The sequence below is a fragment of the Notamacropus eugenii genome, chromosome 2 (genome assembly GCF_028372415.1).
Source record: "Notamacropus eugenii isolate mMacEug1 chromosome 2, mMacEug1.pri_v2, whole genome shotgun sequence".
Taxonomy (NCBI): Eukaryota; Metazoa; Chordata; class Mammalia; order Diprotodontia; family Macropodidae; genus Notamacropus; species Notamacropus eugenii.
Window position 1 is genome coordinate 524,670,053 of NC_092873.1, and position 21,554 is coordinate 524,691,606.

Sequence of the window (21,554 nt, forward strand, 5' to 3'; positions counted from 1 at the left end):
AGGAAAGCCTTGCCCAGTGGTATCCAACTTAGATAGAAAAGGGATCCCTGGTGCTGCAAGTTGACCTACAAAGGAACATCATCTAAGTTGTACTGTATTTTTATTTATTTTGCTAAACATTTTCCAATTATCTGCTGGGGAGTTTAACACCTCAAACCTTCAAGATCACCCTGAGTATTATTGAGAAAATCAGCTCAGGGGAGGAGTTACTTCTGAGATCCTTGTAAAAAATTCAGAGGTTCCTGATGTTAGATCTAGCAGGGAACTGAGGCCTATAGAAGTAAAGTGACTTGTTCAGGGTTACATAGTTAGTAAATGCCTGAGGAAGGATTTTAATATTTGGATACCAGACCTGGAGTCAAAAAGTTATCTTCCTGGATTCCAATCTGGCCTCAGACACTTAGTAGCTCTGTGACCCTAGGTAAGTCACTTTATCCTGTTTGTTTCAGTTTCCTCATTTGCAAAGTGAGCTGGAGAAGGAAATGTAGAATCCAGTATCTTTCCCAAGGAAACCTCAAATGGGGTCACAAAGAGTGCGACACAACTGAAAATTGTCTGAATGTTAGAGGATGGTAGATTCCAGGAATAAGGAGTGACCATCCCACTGTACTCTGACCTTATCAAATCACATATGGAGCATTGAGCAATGGAAGGGAGCTCACAGATGGCTGATAGAGCCCCAGACTGGGAGTCATGAAGACCCGAGTTTGAACATTTATTCAGACATTTATTAGCTGTGTGATGTTGGATCAATCACTGAAACTTCTCCTAGCCTCCGTTTCCTCATCTGTAAAATGGAATAATAATAGCACTTGCCTCCTGGGGTTGTTGTGAGTATCCAATGAGTTCACATATGTAAAGAACTTCACAAACCCTAAAGTATTATAAAAATGCTTGCAATTATTGTTAGCTTTTAGTCCAAACCATTTATTTTATCCAAGGGCATATTGTAAGGTAGTTAGGGGGGAAAAGTTTGAATTATTCAAAGTACCCTCCTGCTGATTTCCCAGAGCTTAGTGCAGTGCCTGACATACAGTAGGAGCATAATAAGTATTTACTGACTGATTAACCACCTCTTCTTAGCTCTGTAGAGCAGTATAGAAGTGTGTACCCAGAACTAATCAGTGACTTCAAAGATTGCTTGGTCTTTTCTGTAAAAGGAGAGATTTGGATACAGGGGATGGAAACTCTTCTCAAGGTAGGATTTGGTGATTCTGGAGTCAGTCCCTGGACAGCCTAGAGGACATCTTTACTTATTTGGAGAAATGTCTCCTAGAAGAGGGGTTATGCAATTGGCCCCAGAAGGTAGAACCTGGGAGAGTGGGCTGAAGTGTCAAGAGAACTTTCTGCCAAGGAGGGATGGCCCAAGGCACAATAACTGCCTTGGGATATCATGGGCTCCCCCTGCCCAGAGAGGCTCTAATGAAAGGTGGACACTCAATGGTCAGGGACGTTGTAGAGGGATCCCTGTTCAGGTGGAGGATGGATGACTAGAGGACTTCTCAGTGTCCATTTGGGTCTGAGACGCTCTCAGGGTCCCTCCCAGCTCCAAACCCGTTGACACTGAATGACTGACAAGGATGCTCCTGAACCCGGCCACCAAAGAGCTTTCCCCAAATCACAGGTCTAACCATGCTCAGTAACTTCCACTATCTCCCTATTGGCTCCAGGATCATATATAAGCTCTGCTATTGAGCTCTTCACAGTGTGGCTCCTCCCTCCCCTTCCAGCCTTCCAGCTTCCTCTCCAACATGACCTCTCTGGCTTCATCCTATTGGCTTCCTTGCCATCCCTCTCACATCAGACACTCCATCTCTCACATTCCATGCCTTTGCACTGACTGTTTTTGCCAGGAATGCTGTCTCTACTCACCTCTATCTCTAGCAGACCATCCTTCAAGGCATCCTGGGCCATCTCCAGTCATCCTGATCCATATCTGGCCACTGGACCCAGGTGGCTCTGAAAGAGAAAGTGAGGCTGGTGACCTTGCACAGCCCTCCCTCACTCAAATCAACTGCACGTCATGCTCCCTGATATCATGGTCCTCTTTGAAAATGAAAGACAAACACAACTTCCTTCAAGAAACAGCTCAGGCAGCACTCTCTAGAGAAAAGAGGATCTGATGAGATCATATTTTTAAAGACTTAACACAGGACAGGCACATAGTAGGTGTTATAGAAATGCTAGCCATTGTTATTGTCATAAGTGCATAACAGAAGGTTGTCCAAGCTCTCTCATTAGAATGTCGCCTTCTTGAAAGCATTTATTTACAGTGTACTCAGTAGCCTCATCCTGGGTCATCTCCAGTCATCCTGATGAATATCTGGTCACTGGATTCAGATGGCTCTGGAGGACAAGTGGGGCTGGTGACCTGCACAGCCCCCCCTTCCTCAAAGCAAAGTCAAGTGCAAGTCACGTCTCTGATGGCATGGTCATCTTTGGCAACAAAAGACGAACACACACACATTCAGTACTGAGAGCACACAGTGAGCACCTGAAACACAGGAACGGCTTAATAAATGTTTGTTGACTAGTTCACTGCTTGCTTTTCAGCTGCCTTCACTATGATTGGCACATCCAGTCACCTATCTGATAAATGCTCCCAGTTCGCCATCCCCTCCCTTTGTCACTATGCTTTTCCCTACTGTGATGAGACCTCATCGGTTCCGAAGCCAAGAGACCTGTGCCGGGATGAATGTGAAATCTTGGAGAATGTCCTTTGTCAGACCGAGTACATTTTCGCCAGATCAAACCCAATGATTCTGATGAGGCTCAAGTTGCCCAACTGCGAAGACCTTCCCCAGCCAGAGAGCCCAGAGGCTGCCAACTGTATCCGGATTGGGATCCCCATGGCTGACCCCATCAATAAAAGTAAGTGAAGATGGTGGCACACAACTGTGACCCCCTACTACTAGGGAAGGCTGAGGTTGGTAGGTCACTTGAGTTCAGGAGTTCTAAGCTGCAGTGGGCCTAGAACCAATGGGGTGTCCATTCTAAGCCTAGCATCAATATGAGGAGTCTCAGGGCCACCAGGCTGCCAAAGGAGGGACAAATTGACCCAGTTTGGAAATAAAGTGGGTCAAACGATTCCGTGACAATTAGCAGTGAAGTTGGGTTACTATACTTCCTGCCTGGAGGAGTCAGGGAGACCCAGTTTACCAAAAAAAAGAATAAATAATAAGAAAGAAAGGGCATGTGGAATAACTATCTTGTTTAAAGCAAAAAAAGGAAAAAAATAAATGGAGTCCATCAGGCTTCTTATATAGTCTAGGACCAGCAATCTAAGTGCCACAGTTTTGTGGGAAGGGATGGAAATTAGACTTTGACCCAGAAAAATGCTGAGTACTTGACAATTTAACCATTAAAGTAAAAAATACAAGGCAAAGGAAAGGGACTGGGCTTCTGATGTCATTAGTATAAGGGACTCTTGAGAAAGGGAACACCTTCTACCAATAAGATCAAACGACATAATATTTGTAAAGTCTTTAACACACAGTAGGTACCTAATTGTTCCCCTCCTCTTCTTTCCCTACTGTTCCCTCTTTTTTCTTGACATTTATAGTCTTTTTTAAAAAACTGACATATTTTTATTTATTTTAATGTATTTTAAAAATTGTAACTTTTTTTTAAAATTCAGTTCCAAATTGTTTCTCTCTCCCTCTTATTCGTCCCTTGCTTCTTTAGAAGGCAAGCAATGTGATATTGATTGTACACAGGAAGTCATGCAAAACGTATTTCTATACTGGCCATGTTGCAAAAGAAGACACACACACACACACACACACACACACACAATCCAAGAAAAATGAAGTGAAAAAAGTATGCTTCAATCTGCACTTAGAGTTCATTGGTTCTTTCTCTGAAAGTAGATAGCATTTTTCATTTTTTATCATTTTACAGAACCATCTTCAATCATTGTCTTGATCAGAGTAGCTGAGTCTTTCACAGTTGAACATCATATAATATTGCTGTTACTGTATACAGTGTTTTACCAATTCTACTCACTTCACTTTGCATCAGTTCATATAATTCTTCCCAGGTATTTCTGAGATCATCCTGTTCATCATTTTTATTACCACAATAGTATTCCATCACCATCATACCCCACAACTTTTTCAGCCATTCCCCAATGAATGGGCATCCCCTCAATTTTCAATTCTTTGCCACCACAAAAAGAGGGGCTATAAATATTTTTGTATGCATAAGTCTTTTTCCTTTGATCTCTTTGGATATAGACCTAATGGCCACTTAGAATTGACTAGAATACTGGCTGGTGTCTTCTTTTTAAATTGTTTTTGTTCCTTTCTCCCTCCCAGATCACAAGTGTTACAATAGCACAGGAGCAGATTACAGAGGAACAGTCAGCGTGACAAAATCCGGCAGACAGTGCCAGCCATGGAACTCCCAGTATCCCCACACGCATACATTCACGGCTGTCAGATATCCTGAGCTGAACGGAGGACACTCCTACTGCCGAAATCCTGGGAATCAAAAGGAAGCCCCTTGGTGCTTCACCTTAGACGAAAACTTTAAGGCCGACCTGTGTGACATCCCAGCATGTGGTAAATAGAAAGCTGTTCTCAGTTTTTTTTCCTAATCACCTTCTTCTGTTCTCTTTTCCCTTGGGAAAAAATGCTGTGTGTGTGTGTGTGTGTGTGTGTGTGTGTGTGTGTGTGTGTGTGAGTGTGTGTGTGTGTGTGTGTGTGTGTGTGTGTGTGTGTATGCACACACACACACACAGAAGAGGGTAGTATTTGCTCTATCTATTGTCATAGCCCAGGGTTAGCCAAGTCTTGGCCAGTTTCCCCACACAAAGCATTCCTTCCTTGAGGCCACATCCTTTCAGACCCTCCAAAACAAGAAATTCTCCCCCCAAATGAAATGTTTTTTCTAGAGGCTCAAGGAACAGTGGCCGGAAAGATCACAAGGTCATAGCTTCGTAGCTGGAAGGGACCTCCGAGGCTTTGAAATCCAACCCTATTCTCCGGCCTCTGTGAACTCTTTGTTTTCTTTTGAACATATTCGATGACTTTCTACATAGCTGGTTTCTGTTGTAATCCAATGTATTTTCGTTTGATGCATTTAAAAACATGATTCTGAGAAGGGGTCACTGCTACCAAAGGAGGTCTAGGACATAGGAAACCTTGCTCAGTCCCTCTCTGGGCCAAGAAGCAATGGGCATGCTTCCCCCTCAGTTCCAAAACCGAGCGGATCTAGATCTAGAATTGGAAAGGGCCTCAGCAGTCATCCAATCGGTGGCTGGCACATGCCAAGCTCTAGGAAGACAAAAATGAAATGGTCCCTATTCTCAAAGAGATGAGAAGGCAAAGAGAAAACCAAAAATCACTCCTGTTCTTGAGGAGGTTACTGCAGGTAGAGGGGGTGGGTGACAAGTAAATAGAAAAGCTAATAGAGAATCTACCCCGAGAAACACAAAGGTTTGGGGGAGCCCTGGTACTCATTACCACAGGGATCAGGAGTGGCTTCCTAAGTAGGAGGTGGCATGTGTCTGATGCTCAAGAGAACTAGAGGCTCTAAGGGGAAGAGGGGGAATGGAGAGTGTGCTGGACACTGAGGTTTTCCTGACAAAGGCACAGAGATGCGAGCTGGAATGTCAAGCTGGCTAGGTTGGAACCTGATCTATGGAAGGGGAAGATAATGTGTGGTCAGTCTGAAAAGAGATGGTGCAGTCCTATAGACATGGAGGCTACCGCGACCACACTTCCTGGATTAAGGACATGAGAGTCTGGCTGTTGTCTGTCCTGGTTAGGCTGCACCTGGTCGATGGGGGTGTTGCATTCTGGGGACTCTGGGAAGAGAAGGGCAGTCAGAATAGAGAAGGGCCACTGGGGATCCGTGGAAAGAATGCAGAGGAGTGACTGAGAAAAGCAGACCCGGGAGGGATGTAACATCTGGCTTCGAGTATCTGAAAGACATCAAGGGGAAGATGGAGCAGACTGACTCTGTTTGGTCCTAGAGGACAGAACTGCAGGTTGTGGCTGAAAGTTGCAAAGGTTCATTTCAGCTCAACGTCAGGAAACGCTCTCTAATCATGGGAGCTGTCCAGACCTGGGACCATCAGATGACCACTTGTGGGGTAGACGAGAGTGTGGATCCTTTTCTTGTATGAGTTGGTCTAGATTCCTCCAAGGGCCCTTCCAGCTCCTTGCCACCCCCATTCAGCTGATCTGAAGAACGAACATGTGCAGATAGGGGTTCTACACTCTCCCCAACTTTCATGCCTGCATATTTCTCATTTTAAACTAGCTCTTAATATGCATTCACACTTAACATTGCAGAGGGGGTGGTGGAAAAGGAATAAAATACAGATGTACCATCGGGTACTCACATCCCCTGCACCCTGCTCCCCAAATGGAAACATCCAAAAATGTATGTGCATAAATTGACAGTTTTAGTGAATACCAACTAATTCATGTGTGACCTTAGAGAGAACAATGGAAAAATTCATTCGATGTTGAAACAGACTGTTCATCACCATAGGAGATCATGAGATTAGAGTGGGAAGTCACCTCACTTTGGGGATCATCTGGTCTTCAGCCTTCTTTGAAGAGAGGATGAAGGGGAGTCCCAAAGAGGTCCAGTATCTACCTTGTGGGTCAAGATTATAGCCAGTCATAGCTGAGGCTGGAATGGAATTCCAGATTTCTGACTCCCAATCCAAGTCTCATTTCACAACATCTCAGAGAATCTAAGACCTTAGAAGTCATCTGGTCCAACGTCTTCATTTCATAGACCAGAAAATGGAAACTTTAGAGATTATGTGGTTTCCTCAGAGGTACACAGCTAATTAGTGGCAAGGTTGAGAATTTGAACTTGGGTCTTCTAGTTCCAAATACAGTATTTGTTCCCTCTCTGATGCTCCTCTGTCCCCTGATGGAATGCCTTTCTCACAACATCCCTCCAAGGCACAGTATCAAGCATCATCTCCATTTTGCAGATTAGGAAACTGAGGCTTTACTAGATGAACTGTCTCATTTAAGCTCACACAGATAAAGAGTATGGATCAAAGACAGTTACTGTCTCTCATATCAATCAAGACTGAAGGGAGGCAAAGAAGCTGTCAGCCTCTTATCTTAAAGTCAAGATAAAAGAAAATATTCTTAGGAACCAAAAGTCTTATCTTCCACCCCTGAAGCATGCTCTAACAAAGTGATGAGGCATGTTGGGTCTTAATTCATTTTTAGTGGTACTGAGTAGTAGCAGGCTCCACGTGCCCGGGAGCTGCCTGAGAGCAGCCAGAGTGCTGCTGCCGAGATCCCCAGGCTTTCGATGGCGATTGCTTTTTAGTGGGAACTATAAATTAAACTTAAAGCATATTGACTTTCACTTAAATGGCCTTGTAAAGCCTTTGCACCTTGCCCTGGAGTCAGAGGGCTGAGAGGGGACCCTGAAAGTTCATTCAGTCCAGCTCTCTGCCTTCGGGTGAGATTGAGGGCAGAGCAGACTTAGAATTCCAGCAAAAGGGCTTCATGTATTACTATTTCATAAGTGCAAGCTATCTCTACCATCCCTCATGCTCCTGGAAAGGAATATTCCACATATGAACTGATGCAATTGGAAGAAAGCAGAACCGGAGAACTGGGCACACAGTGAGAGCAAAAGTGTGATGAAAGACTTGGAAGTCTGATCAACACCACTGGAAGGACTGATGAAACAAGTGACTGCCCCAGCAGCATGTAAAGCATAGAGTGACTCAAAGTACGGATGGAAGCATTTTCTTCTCTTGTTTCTTGCCCTTTTTTTGTTTTGTTTTTGAACATGGTTAATGCAAAAATTTGTTTGGCATAACTATACATAATAGGTTTTATATTTCTTGTCTTTTCAAAATTAGGGGAGCGAAAGAATTTGGAACTGAAAATTAAATAAAATTGAAAAAAAGATAGGGAAGAAAGAAACTAAGAAGGAAAATGAAAAGAAGAAAGAAATAAGAAAAAGAAAGAAGAAAAAGAAATTAAGAAAAGAAAGAAAGAAAAAGTAAGAAAAAAGTGAGGGGAGGAAGGAAGAAGAGAAGAAAGGAAGGAGAGAAGAAAGGATGGCTGAAAGGAAAGATGATTCTGTAGACTTACTCATTCACAGAGAACTCTAGGGTCAGAGCGACTCTGAGACTCACCCTTAAAGAGAGGACAAGTGACATGCCTAGGGTCACAAATGTATGACTGAATCAGAACTAGAATTCATGTTTCTTGACCCAAAGTGTGTGAGTCTCACCTCAATCAGTTAATCCACAAGCACTTAATAAATGTTTGTTGGCTTTGTTGACTCATATAGGACTTTGGGTAAGCTTTATCTCTTCTCTGAGACTGTTTCCTCATCAGTAAAATGAGAGAGTTGGACCAGATGGTCTCAAGGGTCTCTTCCAGCCTCGTTCTGTGACTCAAACCCTGTACAAGTCACCCACACCCTGAGAATCCTTATATCAGACCCAGCCCAGCGTCTGGGCGAGCACACAGTAGGTTTGAGTTCCTGATATCTGGTCACCATTTCCATTGCATTTTCTTTTTCCTTTTAAAATCTTTTACCTTTGACCTGTAAACTCCTCTAGGAACATCCTGCTGACCCTTCAGGCCTCATCCCCCTTAGATAACGGCCTTCTTTGAAACTGCACAGAAGGCAAGGGGTAGCAGGACAAAACAGATATTTCCCCTTTATTTCCCACCAGCTGCACAAAGATGACCCTGTTGAGGTTAGCAGTTAGCCAGAGTACTAACCCTTTCCTGGGGTGAGGCAATGCTCTTTTGGAGGCCTCAGTTTCCCCACCTATAAAATGAGGGGATTGGACTGGCTGGCCTCTGAGGTCTTCTCCCACTCTAGATCCGGTGTCATAAGATTCTATAATACTTAATTTTCAGGCTTCAAGTTTTCAGATCAATAGATAGATAGAAATGATATCTCTCTAGATCTATATCTGTATCTATCTATATATAGACTATATCTGTAGAGATATAGTTACACATATATGTATATGTATATATATGGGGCAGCTAGGTGGTACAGTGGATACAGCATGGTGCCTGGAGTCAGGAAGGCTCATCTTCTTGAATTCAAATCTGGTCTCAGACATGGACTAGCTGTGTGAACTTGGGTAAGCACTTCACCCAGCTTGCCTCAGTCTCCTCATCTGTAAAGTGGGCTGGAGAAGAAAATGGCAAATCACTCCAGGATCTCTGCCAAGAAAACCCCAGATGAGGTCGTGGAGAGCTGGACATGACTGAGATGACTGAACAACAACAAATATGTGTCTGTGTGTATGTATAAGTGTGTATTCATGTGGGTATGTACACGTATGTCTCTCTATATACATACACCCATACACATACATTTACGTATATGCATGTGTGTGTGTTTGTATGTGTATTCTTCAGTGCTAGTCCTGGATTAATCAGTCCAAAGACAGTGTGTGCAGTCTCCTTCCCAGTCTCTGCTGACCTCTCAGACGCCCGGGCCAGCTCTGATTTGTCACTAGCGTTTTTCCTAGCCATGGTAGCTCCCAGTCCCGGGCAGGGCAGATGTTTTCCAGATTGCGAATGGTGCAGCCTCTGACTGCCTTTGTCAGCAGTTTCCCCCCCGTATTTCAGAGAAAACCTGGGACAAGTCAATTTGTCTTTCTTTTCTTCAGACCCAAATTGAACGTTACAGAGAATTTTGAAAAGGGAAAAGAAGGGGGGGGGGAGTTGCTTTGTAAAGTTTGAAGCTTTCTGGGAGAGTTATTTTTATATTCCTGAGATTTTCAAGCTGGGCCTCAGCTGCCAGCCTTCCCACGTTTTCAGCCAGACAACGAACAAGAGTCACCTCAAACCTCCAAGGTGGTTGGAAGGAAGACATTCTTACGCACCCTGGTGCCCGCCAGGCAGAGTCCCCCCCCTCCAAAGTCAGAGTCTCTACAGGATGAGATGTGGGGAAACTCTTCAGTCTAACAAGTCACTTGGACAAGAATTTAATAGAGCAGGACTTGGCTGGGCTAGCCCTTTAGCATGAGGCTCATTGTCTCAATCTACCTTCACTGATTGAGCGAGGAGGGAGTTATTGGAGGCAGTGGGGCTCAGAGGGTGGGAACAAGAAAGAGAATAAAGGCAGGATTCAAATCCCACCTCTTTGATCAAGTTAAGCACCTCCCTGAGCCTGATTCCTCATCTGTAAAATGAGAGGGTTGCATTAGGTGGTTTGAGGTCTCTCCCACCACTAAATCAACAATCTCATCTTTTAAATGCCTACCTACTATGTGCCAGGATACAAATACAGAGGAGAGGACAAGTTCTGCACCCTTAAATCTTTAGAATCTTATGAAGTTAACATCTTCCAGATCATGTAGTTGTCCTCCTGTATATGATGCCCATAGCTTAGCCAGCTTGTATATTCTTGAGACGTTCAAGAGAAAGGGAGCTCATGACCTTGTGAGGCTATTTTAGAAAAATCCTCCCTCGCTGTGACTTTCATCCACTGGCTCTGCCTTCTCAGCTCCATTTAATTTGACAACTTGGGGCAGCTAGGTGGTGCAGTGGATAGAGCACCAGTGCAGGAGTTAGGAGGACCTGAGTTCAAATCTCACCTTAGATACTCACTCACTCAGATACTTCACTAACTGTGTGACCTTGGGCAAGTCACTTAACCCCAATTGCCTCATCCTGGGTCATCTCCCATCATCCTGATGAATATCTAGTCACTGGATTCAGATGACTCTGGAGGAGAAGTGAGGCTGGTGACCTGCACAGCCCTCCCTCACTCAAAACAAAGTCAAGTGCAAGTCATGTCATTATTTCTCTGATGGCATGGTCTTCTTTGGCAACGAAGGATGAACACGCACAAAATTTGACATGTTTAGCAAGCATCTAGTGTGTGCAGGGAGGAGAGAGGTGGCGCCACAGTGCACCAAGTGCTGGACCTGGAGTCCAGAAGACTCCAGAAGACTCCTCTTCTTGAGTTCAAATCTGGCCCCAGACACTTACTAGCTGTATGACCCTAGGCAAGTCACTTCACCCTGTTTGCCTCGGTTTCCTCATTTTTAAAATGAGCTGAAGAAGGAAATATCAAACCAATATTGTATCTTTGCCAAGAAAACCCCACAGAGAGTCAGATATGTCTAATTAACTAAACAACAAAAAAGTGCACAAGGCAGCTGCAAATCCTAATGGAGAGTCAGTCAACCAGCATTTAGTAAGCACCTAGTATGTGCAAGGCTCTGGAGAAACAAAGAGAGGGCCCTGCTCTTAAGGATCTCATAGGTTAAGGGGGGAACAAATATAAACTGTAAACACACAAGGTATTTATGGGATGAATTGGGGGTCTTCTCAGAGGGAAGTGACCCAGGTAGTCAGTAGCAGAATTGAGCTTGGTCCTTTGACTCTCCATCATGCCCCCCCACATAATGCCGCCCTTCCTAGTAAGTGTCCCAGGGATCATCTTGGCCCCAAAGAGAGATGAACAGCTCCCTCTCTCCTCCTGTTCCCTGGCAGGGGACAGGGTCTGTGGGGGTGGAATGTTTGCCCATCATGGCAGAGGTTTTTTCAATAGTTTGATCAATGTTAATATTATTTTCCCCTTTTCTTTTTTAAAAAATTTCTTTCTTTTCTTGATGCTGGCTTTTCAGAAGGCAGAGTTATGGAGCTAGGAGATAGGCAATGTAAAGATGAAAATTTTCAATAAAAATAAAAACATTTTTAAAAAAGACACTGAAATTTGAGGGAATTCTGAGTCTGTTCTGCAGCTATGAACTTTATGTTGGTTTTGTTACTGATTTTTTTTTTGAGACAATCAGGATTATGTGACTCATCCAGGGTCACAAAGCTAGTAAGTGTCCAGTGTCTGAGTCTGGAGTCAAACTCAGGTCCTCCTGACTCCAAGACCTATCCACTGTACCATCTAGCTGCCCCTGTGACCTTTACTTTGTCAATGTATCCATCTTTGTAAATGTGTACATTCATCAATGTAGATTCCTTAAAGGTGAGAGTTTATTCCATTTCCCCTTCTTTTGGTTAGAACTGTAGATCTGAAGAGACAGCAGAGTCAATGAAAAGCATGCCAGTTTAGGTTGGTATCAAAGGGTATGAGTTCAAATTTCAACACCAAAGTGTCTAGCAGGGAGTGAAGCTGGGCCAGAATCTAGGTCTCCCGGCTCTCAGGGAAGGGCATTTTATTTTCCTTCTCACTGATACCACTGAAGACAGGATCCTTTAGGGGGAGTGGATCCATGAAGATGGACAATGGAGAATGGTAAAGATACATGGTCTTGGCATAGAGGAAGCACTCAGTAAATGCTTGTTGATTTGACCTGGTCACGACTTCCAGGAGCTGGGCTGGAAATTACTCGGTATATATTTTACTCTTCATTTTCTGTGTGTACATGATTTAAACACCGAAGGAAGCTGAAGGAGGACAGGGATTATTTTGGTTTTAAAAATGTTTCTAGCAGTCAGCATAGTTTCAGCACACAATAGGCATTTAATAAATGCTTATTGAATCAAATTAAACTAGAATCCTAGATTTAGGGTTTGAAGGGTCTTTAGTGGTCCATCCAATTCAACCCCCTCATTTTCCAGATGGGGAAACTGAGTCCCAGAGACTAGACTCTAGACACACAGATTGCAAGAGATAGGATGAAGGCTCAAAGCCAGGTTCTCTGATTTCAAGTCTAGGACCCTTGACACTCCAGCAGATGTCCTCACTCTGCCCTGGCTACCAAAAGAGGAAGGGTCCAGGAGTCCAAGGATCTGAGGTTTGCTCATTCAGGCATTAGTCTGTTGTAGGAGACTGTGCTCCCCAGTAGGTAGCATGCCAGACCTGGAGTAAGGAAGACGTGAGTCAGAGCCCTGTGTCAGAAGTGTACTAGCTCTGGGAAAGCCACTCTACCTCTCCCAGCCTGTTTTCTCACCTGCAAAATGGGGACAATAGGGGCACTGACCTCAGAGGGGTTCTTGTCAGGATCCAAGGAGATCCCATGTGTCAAACCCTCAAATGCTGTAAAATGTTACATGTGTTACTGCAGCGATTGTCGTTACTTTAAACAAAGCCATTGTGCTCATTGTCGGGGTCCCCGAAAAGGCCCCCTCCCCCCTCCGCTGAATGGCCAGTGACAGTGAAGGAGGGAGCCTCAGATTTACACAAAAACACCGTTTTTCTGCTCCAGCGGAATCTCTAAACTTTTAAACTTGTACCTTTTCCACTCTCCTGACTGAAGCTGCTGGTGTTGATAGAAACAATCTGTAATCTGCCGGTGATGAGGGCTCATTTCAGGGTGTCACCCCGCCCTGCTGACCCTGCCTGTTTCAGCATGGGGGAGGGGGCCGTGGGAGGGGGAGGGAGAAATGTGGGGGCTGCAGAGGGGGATCCTGGGTGGAGAGGGAGGAATGGGGGGGCTGCAGAGGGGGATCCTGGGAGGGGGCACGCTCGAAGCCCCGACGGTGAGCTTTGGCCAGCCCTGGCCAGGCCCATCATGGGGGACTCTCTGTTGTGTCTGCATCAGATTCCAAGGATTCCAAGGAGAAGAATAAGATGGAGATCCTGTACATCTTGGTGCCCAGCGTGGCCATTCCCCTGGCCATAGCCTTGCTCTTTTTTTTCATCTGCGTCTGCCGCAACAACCAGAAGCCATCCTCGCCCCCTGCCCAGAGGCAGCCGAAGCACGTGCGGGGGCAGAATGTGGAGATGTCCATGCTGTCAGCCTATAAACCCAAGGTAGTGTGCGGAGGGGAGACGCCAGGACTGCCCAGTGCCCAGCCTGGAATGCAGCTGAGCTCCCCTTCCCCGGGCACTGGACACAGGGACGGAGGGGAGGGGAGGGAGAGAGGGAGAAAGGGAGGAAGGAGGGAGAGAGGAAGGAAGGAAGGAAGGAAGGAAGGAAGGAAGGAAGGAAGGAAGGAAGGAAGGAAGGAAGGAAGGAAGGAAGGAAGGAAGGATTTGAGCCCAGGTGTTCTTGACTACAGGTATATCCACTTGGAAGGCCTTTGAGGCTCAGTTAAGCTCTGCCTCTTACCTGAAGGCTTTGCTGATCTCTCTCCACCCCTCTTTCCCCTTAAAAATGACATTGTATTATTTCTGATCTGTTTTGTGCTGCCTTGTATGGGTATATGTTGTTTCTCCCATTGAATTCAAGCTTGTTGAGGTCAGGGATGTTTTATACTTGTCGCTGTATGGTGCTTAGTGGAGTGGTACACTGAAGGGGCCTAGAAAATGCTGCGGTTATGAATGAAAGGATTCGGAGATTGTGGAATCTTCTGGTGTCCCAGCTGGGCCGGGGAGGAAAGGGAGAGTCTGCTCTGCCTGGGAAAAAGATGGCCCGGGGTGCGTTTCACTGGCAAGAGGAGGGGATGGAAACCGGAGCATGAACTCGGTTTGTTTCCTTTTGTTTTCTCTCCTAAGAGCTTTGGCTCGGATCTCTTCGGAGCTGTTCAGTTGTTTGTTTTGGTTCTTACTGAGTCCCTTTCCTGGAAGAGGCACAAAGCATTCTATAGAATCTTAACGAGGGTCCCCGAAATGTAAACAGCCTGTCTCCAAAGCCATTCACACGGTCTTGGCCCAAAGTAGTCCATGGACCCACCAGATCCCGAAGAAGGGACACATATGTAAGTGTGCACGGATGTGCGTGGGAGTGCACGCTCACACAGACATCCCAAACAGAATAACCCAGAGCCAGGGACCAGCAGAGCCGAGAGACAGCACATTCATCTGTCCTAGAGGCATTTGAAAATGGGCTCCCTCCGTTGGACTGTCCAGACTCCCTCTATGTTGGTCTCCATTGCAGCTTTCCTGGCTGTGTGCCTATGTGTCAGTCCTTTGACCTCCTGGGCCTCAGTTTCCCCATCTGTAAAATGGGGATAATAATGCCTATAGTCCCTCTCTCACAGGGTTGTTACAGGGCTCAAATGACATAATTTGTGGCTAATAAGACTTAAAATGTTAAATACATGTCAGTTATCCTCATCCTAATAAAGAGAACATAACATAACACAATATAATGCAATATAGTACAATATAATCATAGGCAATAAATGTTTGTTCAATTGATAAATTGAATTCATCAGAAAATAAATTCCTATGGGCCAGTTGTCTCCCCGTCTGCAGTCACACCTCCTTCATATCTCTGCCTGCAAAGATCCTTCTCTCCCTTCAAGATTCAAGTGAAGTGCTTCAGTTTCCCCAGATCTTTCCCTTTCCCCCAACTGGAACTATCCTCTCCTTCCTCAGATTTTCCTGTTGCTCTTCACTGAACTGTCTTCCTTCTATTTATACTGCACATATCTTTTTAGTTGTACTACACGTATTGAATCGATCTTAATAATCCTTTGCTTGTATTTTCAGTTAGGATTTGAGCTCCTTGAGGGCAGGAACCTCATGTTTTTGCTTTCCTTGTGTCCCCCAAGCTTGATACAGCACCTGGCACTTCATATGTTTGTTATCTGACTTTGTCGCCATCACTCTCTGTCTTGTGATACCCATCTGTGTGTACTTGGTGAGTCTCTCTTAGCTTGCTGGAAGCCCCCTGAGGGCAGGGATTATGTTTTTTTTGTTCACCTCTCTATCCCCAGGGCCAATCATGGGTTTTTCCGTACCATGAAACAGGATCTCCAAGGCTGAAGGAAGCTCAAAAGCCATTTTGGCCCCTGAGCAAGAATCACCTCTGTAATGACCTTGACAGGCGTGAAGACCCACTCTCTTCCAAGGCAGCGCATTTTCCTGTGTAGGGGAAGTTGGCCCTTACCCTGAGCTGATATTGGTCTCTTCGATACCTCCTCCCATCTTGTGTCTAGGCAGAACAAACCCACTCCCTTCTTCCCAATAGAACTCCGAATGCCAGAGAAGGAGGGTGTTCCCTGAACCTTCTACTGTCTACATGTCCACAGTTCTTCATCTGATCTTCCTGGTCAAGTCAACAAATATCTATCATGCACCTGTTACACACTATGCACAGTTGGGTGGGGGAGACAACATGCAAATAAATATATGCAGAGAAAGCTGTAGATAGGGTCAGTAGTCCATCACTGACAGAGGGAAGGTACTAGAGTTCAGAGAGGCTGCAGAAGGCTTCCAGTAAAACAAAGGATTGAAGTTGGGCCTTAAGGGAAGCCAGAGGTCCAAACTAAGGCTTAAAAATAGAAGTCTGTGGGGTTGAACGTGTGTTTATTAGATCCACTAGTTAAACACCTATTTCTCTGCAGTTGTATATTCATCCTTCTGTCTCTTTCCAAATGTGACACCCAAACTAGTGACCTCTTTTTTGTACTCTTGGTCCTGGCTCAGGGGACCAGGAATTAGGAAGCAAGGAATGATGGGACGCTGGCTGCCCCAGGGTTGTGAATTAGCCATCCCTTAACTGGGAAGCCTAAGGAGCTGCCTTTCATCCATTCTTGTGTACACTATCTGTTTCCATCTTTCTTCACTTGCTTTGCTTCTCAGATGCCTCTGGGTATTGGGAGGAGGAAGGGGAGGAGTGAGGGGGCTCCTTGGAGAGGTTGGAAGCAGCCTCAAGCACCGCAGGGAATGAGAAGAGGCTAACAGTATTCAGGGCTGGCTGGCTTCCATGGGGTGGGATGGTTCAGCTGGAAGCAGGCCTCTTTGGGCTGGGCTCAGAGCTCCCAGGGGCCAGAATCAGATGGGAGCATTCTCGTGTTACCAGGGGAAGTGGCAGGGGGAAGGTCAACTTCATTCGGATGCTACCACAACAAAGATTACTTTAAAAAGGGACAAGCCTGTTTGGGTTTGGCCTTGTTCTGTAGGGTGATTGGAGAGGAAGCCCCAGAGACAGGCTGAGCTCCAAGCTCCAAGCTGTCCTTTGGGAGATGTGGCTTTTCTCAGTGAGGCCATCAACTTGTCACTGGCTTGGGAGTCACAGATCCTGACTCTGCCCACACAATCCCTGCCCTCTCCGGGCCTTGGTTTCCTCTCCTGTCAAATGGAGGGATTGGGCTAGTCGATCCCTAAGGACCCTTCAGAATCAAAGAGCTGTGGTTCCTCCCACCTAGCATTTACAGTTTGTAATGGCAGTGAGAAATTCCAACTGCCCTGTGAGTGAGGTTTCTGCCGTTAGAAGTTGACTTCTTGAAGGCAGGAGCTGTCTTTGAGTTTACTTAGTACCTAGTAAACAAACTTACAAGGACTTTTTCATTCATTCTTTCCAAATAGCTAGTGGGATTTCGAGTCAGGAAGACCTGGGTACCTCCCCCATTTACCACCTGTGTGACCTTGGTCAAATCCTTTCCTTTTTGTGAACCTCAGTCTTCTCATCTGTGAAACTGTAATAATCGGTAGCACTTACCTCACAGAGGTCTTACAAGAATTAGTTGGGGTTGTCTAGCTCAAGTGCTTAGCTGAAGAGCCCACTTATTAAGTGCCTATTATGTGCCAGGGTCTGAGGAATCAAAGACAAAGCAGCAATCAATCCCTGTCCCCATACGTTGATATTGACCCAGCCTCCATGTTCTTCCACCACATTAGGAGTCCACTGAATGGCTGTTTTATTTTTTTCTTTTTTCTGAAACAAAGGAAATTTCTTCTCAGAGAGACAAAGGAAAACAGGCCTCCCTTCTCTCCCTCCTGCTCTGCCTTTCCCTCGCCTCCTGTGACTGGAAAGCTAAAGTTATTGAACTCCCGTGGCTGAGATGTCATGCCGTGTTTCCTAAATGGGGCACACAGGGGAGCTGTAAAAGGATCAAAGCCTCCCCCTTAGATGCTGGGTGGGCCTTGCTCAGCCCGACCCTCCTCCAAACCCCCTTCTCTGTTCATCCCAGAGCGTCACATGGGGCAGCTGTTCTGGGGGAATGACAGTGGGGAGGGCGTGTAGTAAGATGTGAGGCCTGAAAGGACAGAAAAGTTCAAGGATCATAATTCTCAAGATCCACAGAGTGAGGGAAAACCAGAGAGAGAGAGAGAGGGAGAGAGACAGTCAATCAGTCAGTCATCAAGCATTTATTGGTGTCAAATACTAGGCCTGATGTGAAAAAGGTGAAAACAGGTCCTCCCTTCAGGGTCCTTACAGTCACACTGGACCCTAGTTCTCAAGGCATGATTGAGAATCTCAACCCCCCAGGACAACAGGCAAGGGATGGAGAGAATCCATGTGGAATGGTACCTCTCAAGAGGCCAATAGAATACTGAGAAGCATGGGGAGATCAGACCAAAGAATCACTACCTGGAGGAAGGGCCCTTGCTGTTGGGACTTCGGTTTAAAGACCCTTTCACCCCTCCCTAGTTATTCCTCTAATAGAAGACATTGAGACAGTCACCTGTAGCAGAGACAGCATAGCATGCTGGGGAAAGCATGGGTTCTGTCCCTCTCCAGACCAGCTGTGTGACTCCGGACAAAGCCCAGGATCACAGAATTCAGATACCTCTCAGAGCAATTGCTCTAGATAGTCCTGGAAGGAAGGAATCCCCAGAGGTCACCTAGTCTGACCTTATTTCACAGGGCAGGAGACTGGACAAAAGAGCTGAAAGAGATTGCCCAAAGCCTCACAGGCAATAAGGAGCAGAGGGAGCCTAATTTCCTTGAGACCAGAGGGATTTAAGTTCTAACATTGGTGTCCCCAGTGCCTAGCATGGCACCTGACTCAAAATAGGTATTTGATGAAAGCTTGATTGATTTAAAGTCATATCTGAATCCAAATTTAGTGCTCTGACCATTGTACCATCTGTAAAATGGGCAAAGTTATACTTGGCCTACCTGTCTCGAAGAATGGTGGTGAGGCTAGCAACTCGTAAACAAGAAAATCGCCATATCATTCTAAGTGACTCTCGTCCTCTTCCTTCTCCTTCTTCTTCTCATTGTCCTCCTTCATCTTCTCCTTCTTCTTCCTCCTCCTCCTCCTTGAAACTCAAACACCTTGTCCAAATTATCAGTGATTTTAGGATTTTTAGTATCATGTATAATTTTATTATCACTGTTTTTAGTATCACATGGGTGTTTTCTATTTTAAACAAAACCCATGGATGTATGTGTGTCCTCAGTGTTTAACATGGTACCTGGCACATAGTAAGCACTTAATAAATGTTTATTTGAGGCCCTAATTTTGAGCCTATATGGACATGGCTGCCTCAGTACTCAGAGGGCTTAACCCAATTCTGCTTGGCCTTAGGGGGCTAAATGAGGAATAGTAGGTGGGGAGTTGTAAGGAGCCAACATCGGTCTTGGGGGCACAGGGTCATCTTCCCTCTCCCTAGAGTTCTTAAAACAAGGATGAGGTGATGACTCTCAGGGATGTTGCAGTTGGAAACTTTTGGTCTGCCCTTGGATTAGATGGCTCCTCAGGCCTCCCTTCCAATCCATGCTCCAGCCATGTCTGAACAGGGCCCCTGAGGATGTTGCTGAGAAAAATAGTATCCAGGAAACTTTCCCGAGAAACCAGTTGCCATGCTGAAAAATGAGACTCCTGAAGGCCCATCCCATTCATCCTGGAAAAGGGCCCAACTGTGGCAGGATGCTTGTGGAGACCCACCTGGGCCAGAAACAGGGAACAAGGGTTGCATTGCCTAAGCCTGGGTCACCTATCTGTCTGCTTTGACTAAGTGCACAACCTCTAGAGAGAGCATGGATGGGGCCTCCAAACCTAGGAAAATCTGGTTATTTCTGATTATGAATACAAGCAGTGGTTTCATAGTTCTGAGTCTGTTTACATTAGAACCAGAACCAGAAAAGAAAGGGGGAGAGACAGAGACAGAGAGACAGAAAGAGAGAGACACAGAGAGACAGAGAATAAGAGGGAAAGAGAAGGAAGTAGGAAGAAAAAAAGAACTATTCATACCCATCCAAAATATCAACAGTTGAGTAAAGTTTCCTTTTAAAATAGGTTTTATTAATGATCTCTATTTGTGGGTAGAAAGACAAAGATAGAAGACAGAAAGATGATAGATAGATAGATAGATAGATAGACAGATGATAGATAGGTACATAAACACTCTCCTAAATCAGGGGATCACAGACACATGCAGCTCAGAGGTCACCATCTGGACCACATAATCTTCAAGAAGAGGATGCTAAGGCAGAGAGAGGTGACTTAACCAGCATCTCACAGTAATCAGTATCAGAGGTAGGATATGATCCCAGGTGCTCTGACTCCAGTCTCTAGAGCCAGGGCCCCTTCCATGGGACCTATGTCTCCTCCCTTGTAGCTCAGAATTTCACTGGCCTGGCCAAACCAACCAATATACTGACCCCATCTGACAGCGGATGCCTCACTCTTCCTCTATGTTCCATCATGTTTCTGATGAGAAGTGGAAAGCCTGCTTCCTGCTGAGCCTCTAAAGCCAAGTGTGCTTGTGGAATGGGTCACAGTGCCAAAGACTTTCAAGGTTGTTTTCCTGAGAAAAAAGTTTTCTAAGAAATTCCCCCTTGGCTTCACCTGCTTCCCAGAACAAATGGTCAGTTTAGCAAAAGACAGTTTTTGCCCCTTGACCAAAGTCCAACTATTCCTGACTGTACCTGGATGACCAGAGAGTGAATGCCCTTATGGAGATGACAGAATCCATGATCCTAGAATTGGAAAGGTCTTTAAAGGTCATTTAGTCCAGCCCTTATATTTGACACAAGAGGAAACTGATGCCTATCCAGACGTGACATGCCCGAAGTCACATAGATGGGAAATAGCCAAGCCTATATTCCTGGCTCCTAGAGCCAGAATAGGAATGACTCCTACTGGTCATCTATCTATTCTTTCTCAAACTGTGGGTCTTGGCCCCTTATGGGGCTGAGAAAAATTCAGCAAAAGTAAAAAGTTTTTGAATATGCAAAGACCAAAAATTAATTAAAAATCAAACACATAATGAATCCAAAGTGTCTCTGGTAGCACTTGCCTGAGTTGCACTGGCCAGCTTCACTGCAGCCTTGGTTCTGAACATAAAGCATGAACACTTTGTACTGCACATGCCCTCAGGCCATGGAACACCAATGAATGCTGGAGGAGACTAGGTTTAAGAAGCCCTGATCTAGTCTAATACTCTCATTTTAGAGATGAGGAAACTGAGGTCCTATGAGCTCATGTCAGTAAGCATCAGAGACAAGATTAAAGCTCAGGACTGCCTCTCATTATTACAGAGCTCTGGACTTGGAGTCAGGAAAACCTAAGTTCAAATTTGACCTCAGGTGTTCACTAGCTGAGTGACCTTGGGTCAGCTTAACCTTTACTTTCCTGAGTTTCCACATCTGTAAAATGATAATATCTACCTCCCAGGGTGATTGTAAAAAACAAATTATTTATTGGCGAAGCACTTTGAAAAACTGAAAGAGCCATAAATGCTAGTTCTTGCTGTTATTATCACTGTCCAAACCAGTCTGGTCCTTCTGTTCCAAAGATCTCGCCTTCCTTTCTGCTGAAGGGTCTCTGATCTTAGAAATATCTTCTGTGACCTCCCACGACTGACAGGGTCCTCTTTGGAAATCTCATTGCTGTGAGACATTTCAAAGAAACAGAAATTAGATTTCAGAGGATTATATCTACTCCTATGTCAAAAGAGGGGAGAGAAGAGAATGGAAAGTCAGGGAAGAAAGAGAAGAGGAGAGGAGAGGAGAGGAGAGGAGAGAGAGAACTTTTGAACCATACCAAGGTAGATGT

The 21,554-nt window shown here is 45.2% G+C and overlaps 1 protein-coding gene across 3 annotated transcripts in view; it reads left to right on the forward strand.

The window, feature by feature from the left end:
- The window catches only part of ROR1 (receptor tyrosine kinase like orphan receptor 1), a 363,189-nt gene that overhangs the window by 332,624 nt on the left and 9,011 nt on the right, over positions 1-21,554 (forward strand). For all 3 annotated transcript variants that reach the window (XM_072649728.1, XM_072649729.1, XM_072649730.1), the window contains 3 exons: positions 2,554-2,871; positions 4,317-4,562; positions 13,478-13,689. In XM_072649728.1, the coding sequence (XP_072505829.1) occupies positions 2,554-2,871; positions 4,317-4,562; positions 13,478-13,689 (776 nt within the window). The remainder of the gene's footprint in view (positions 1-2,553; positions 2,872-4,316; positions 4,563-13,477; positions 13,690-21,554) is intronic.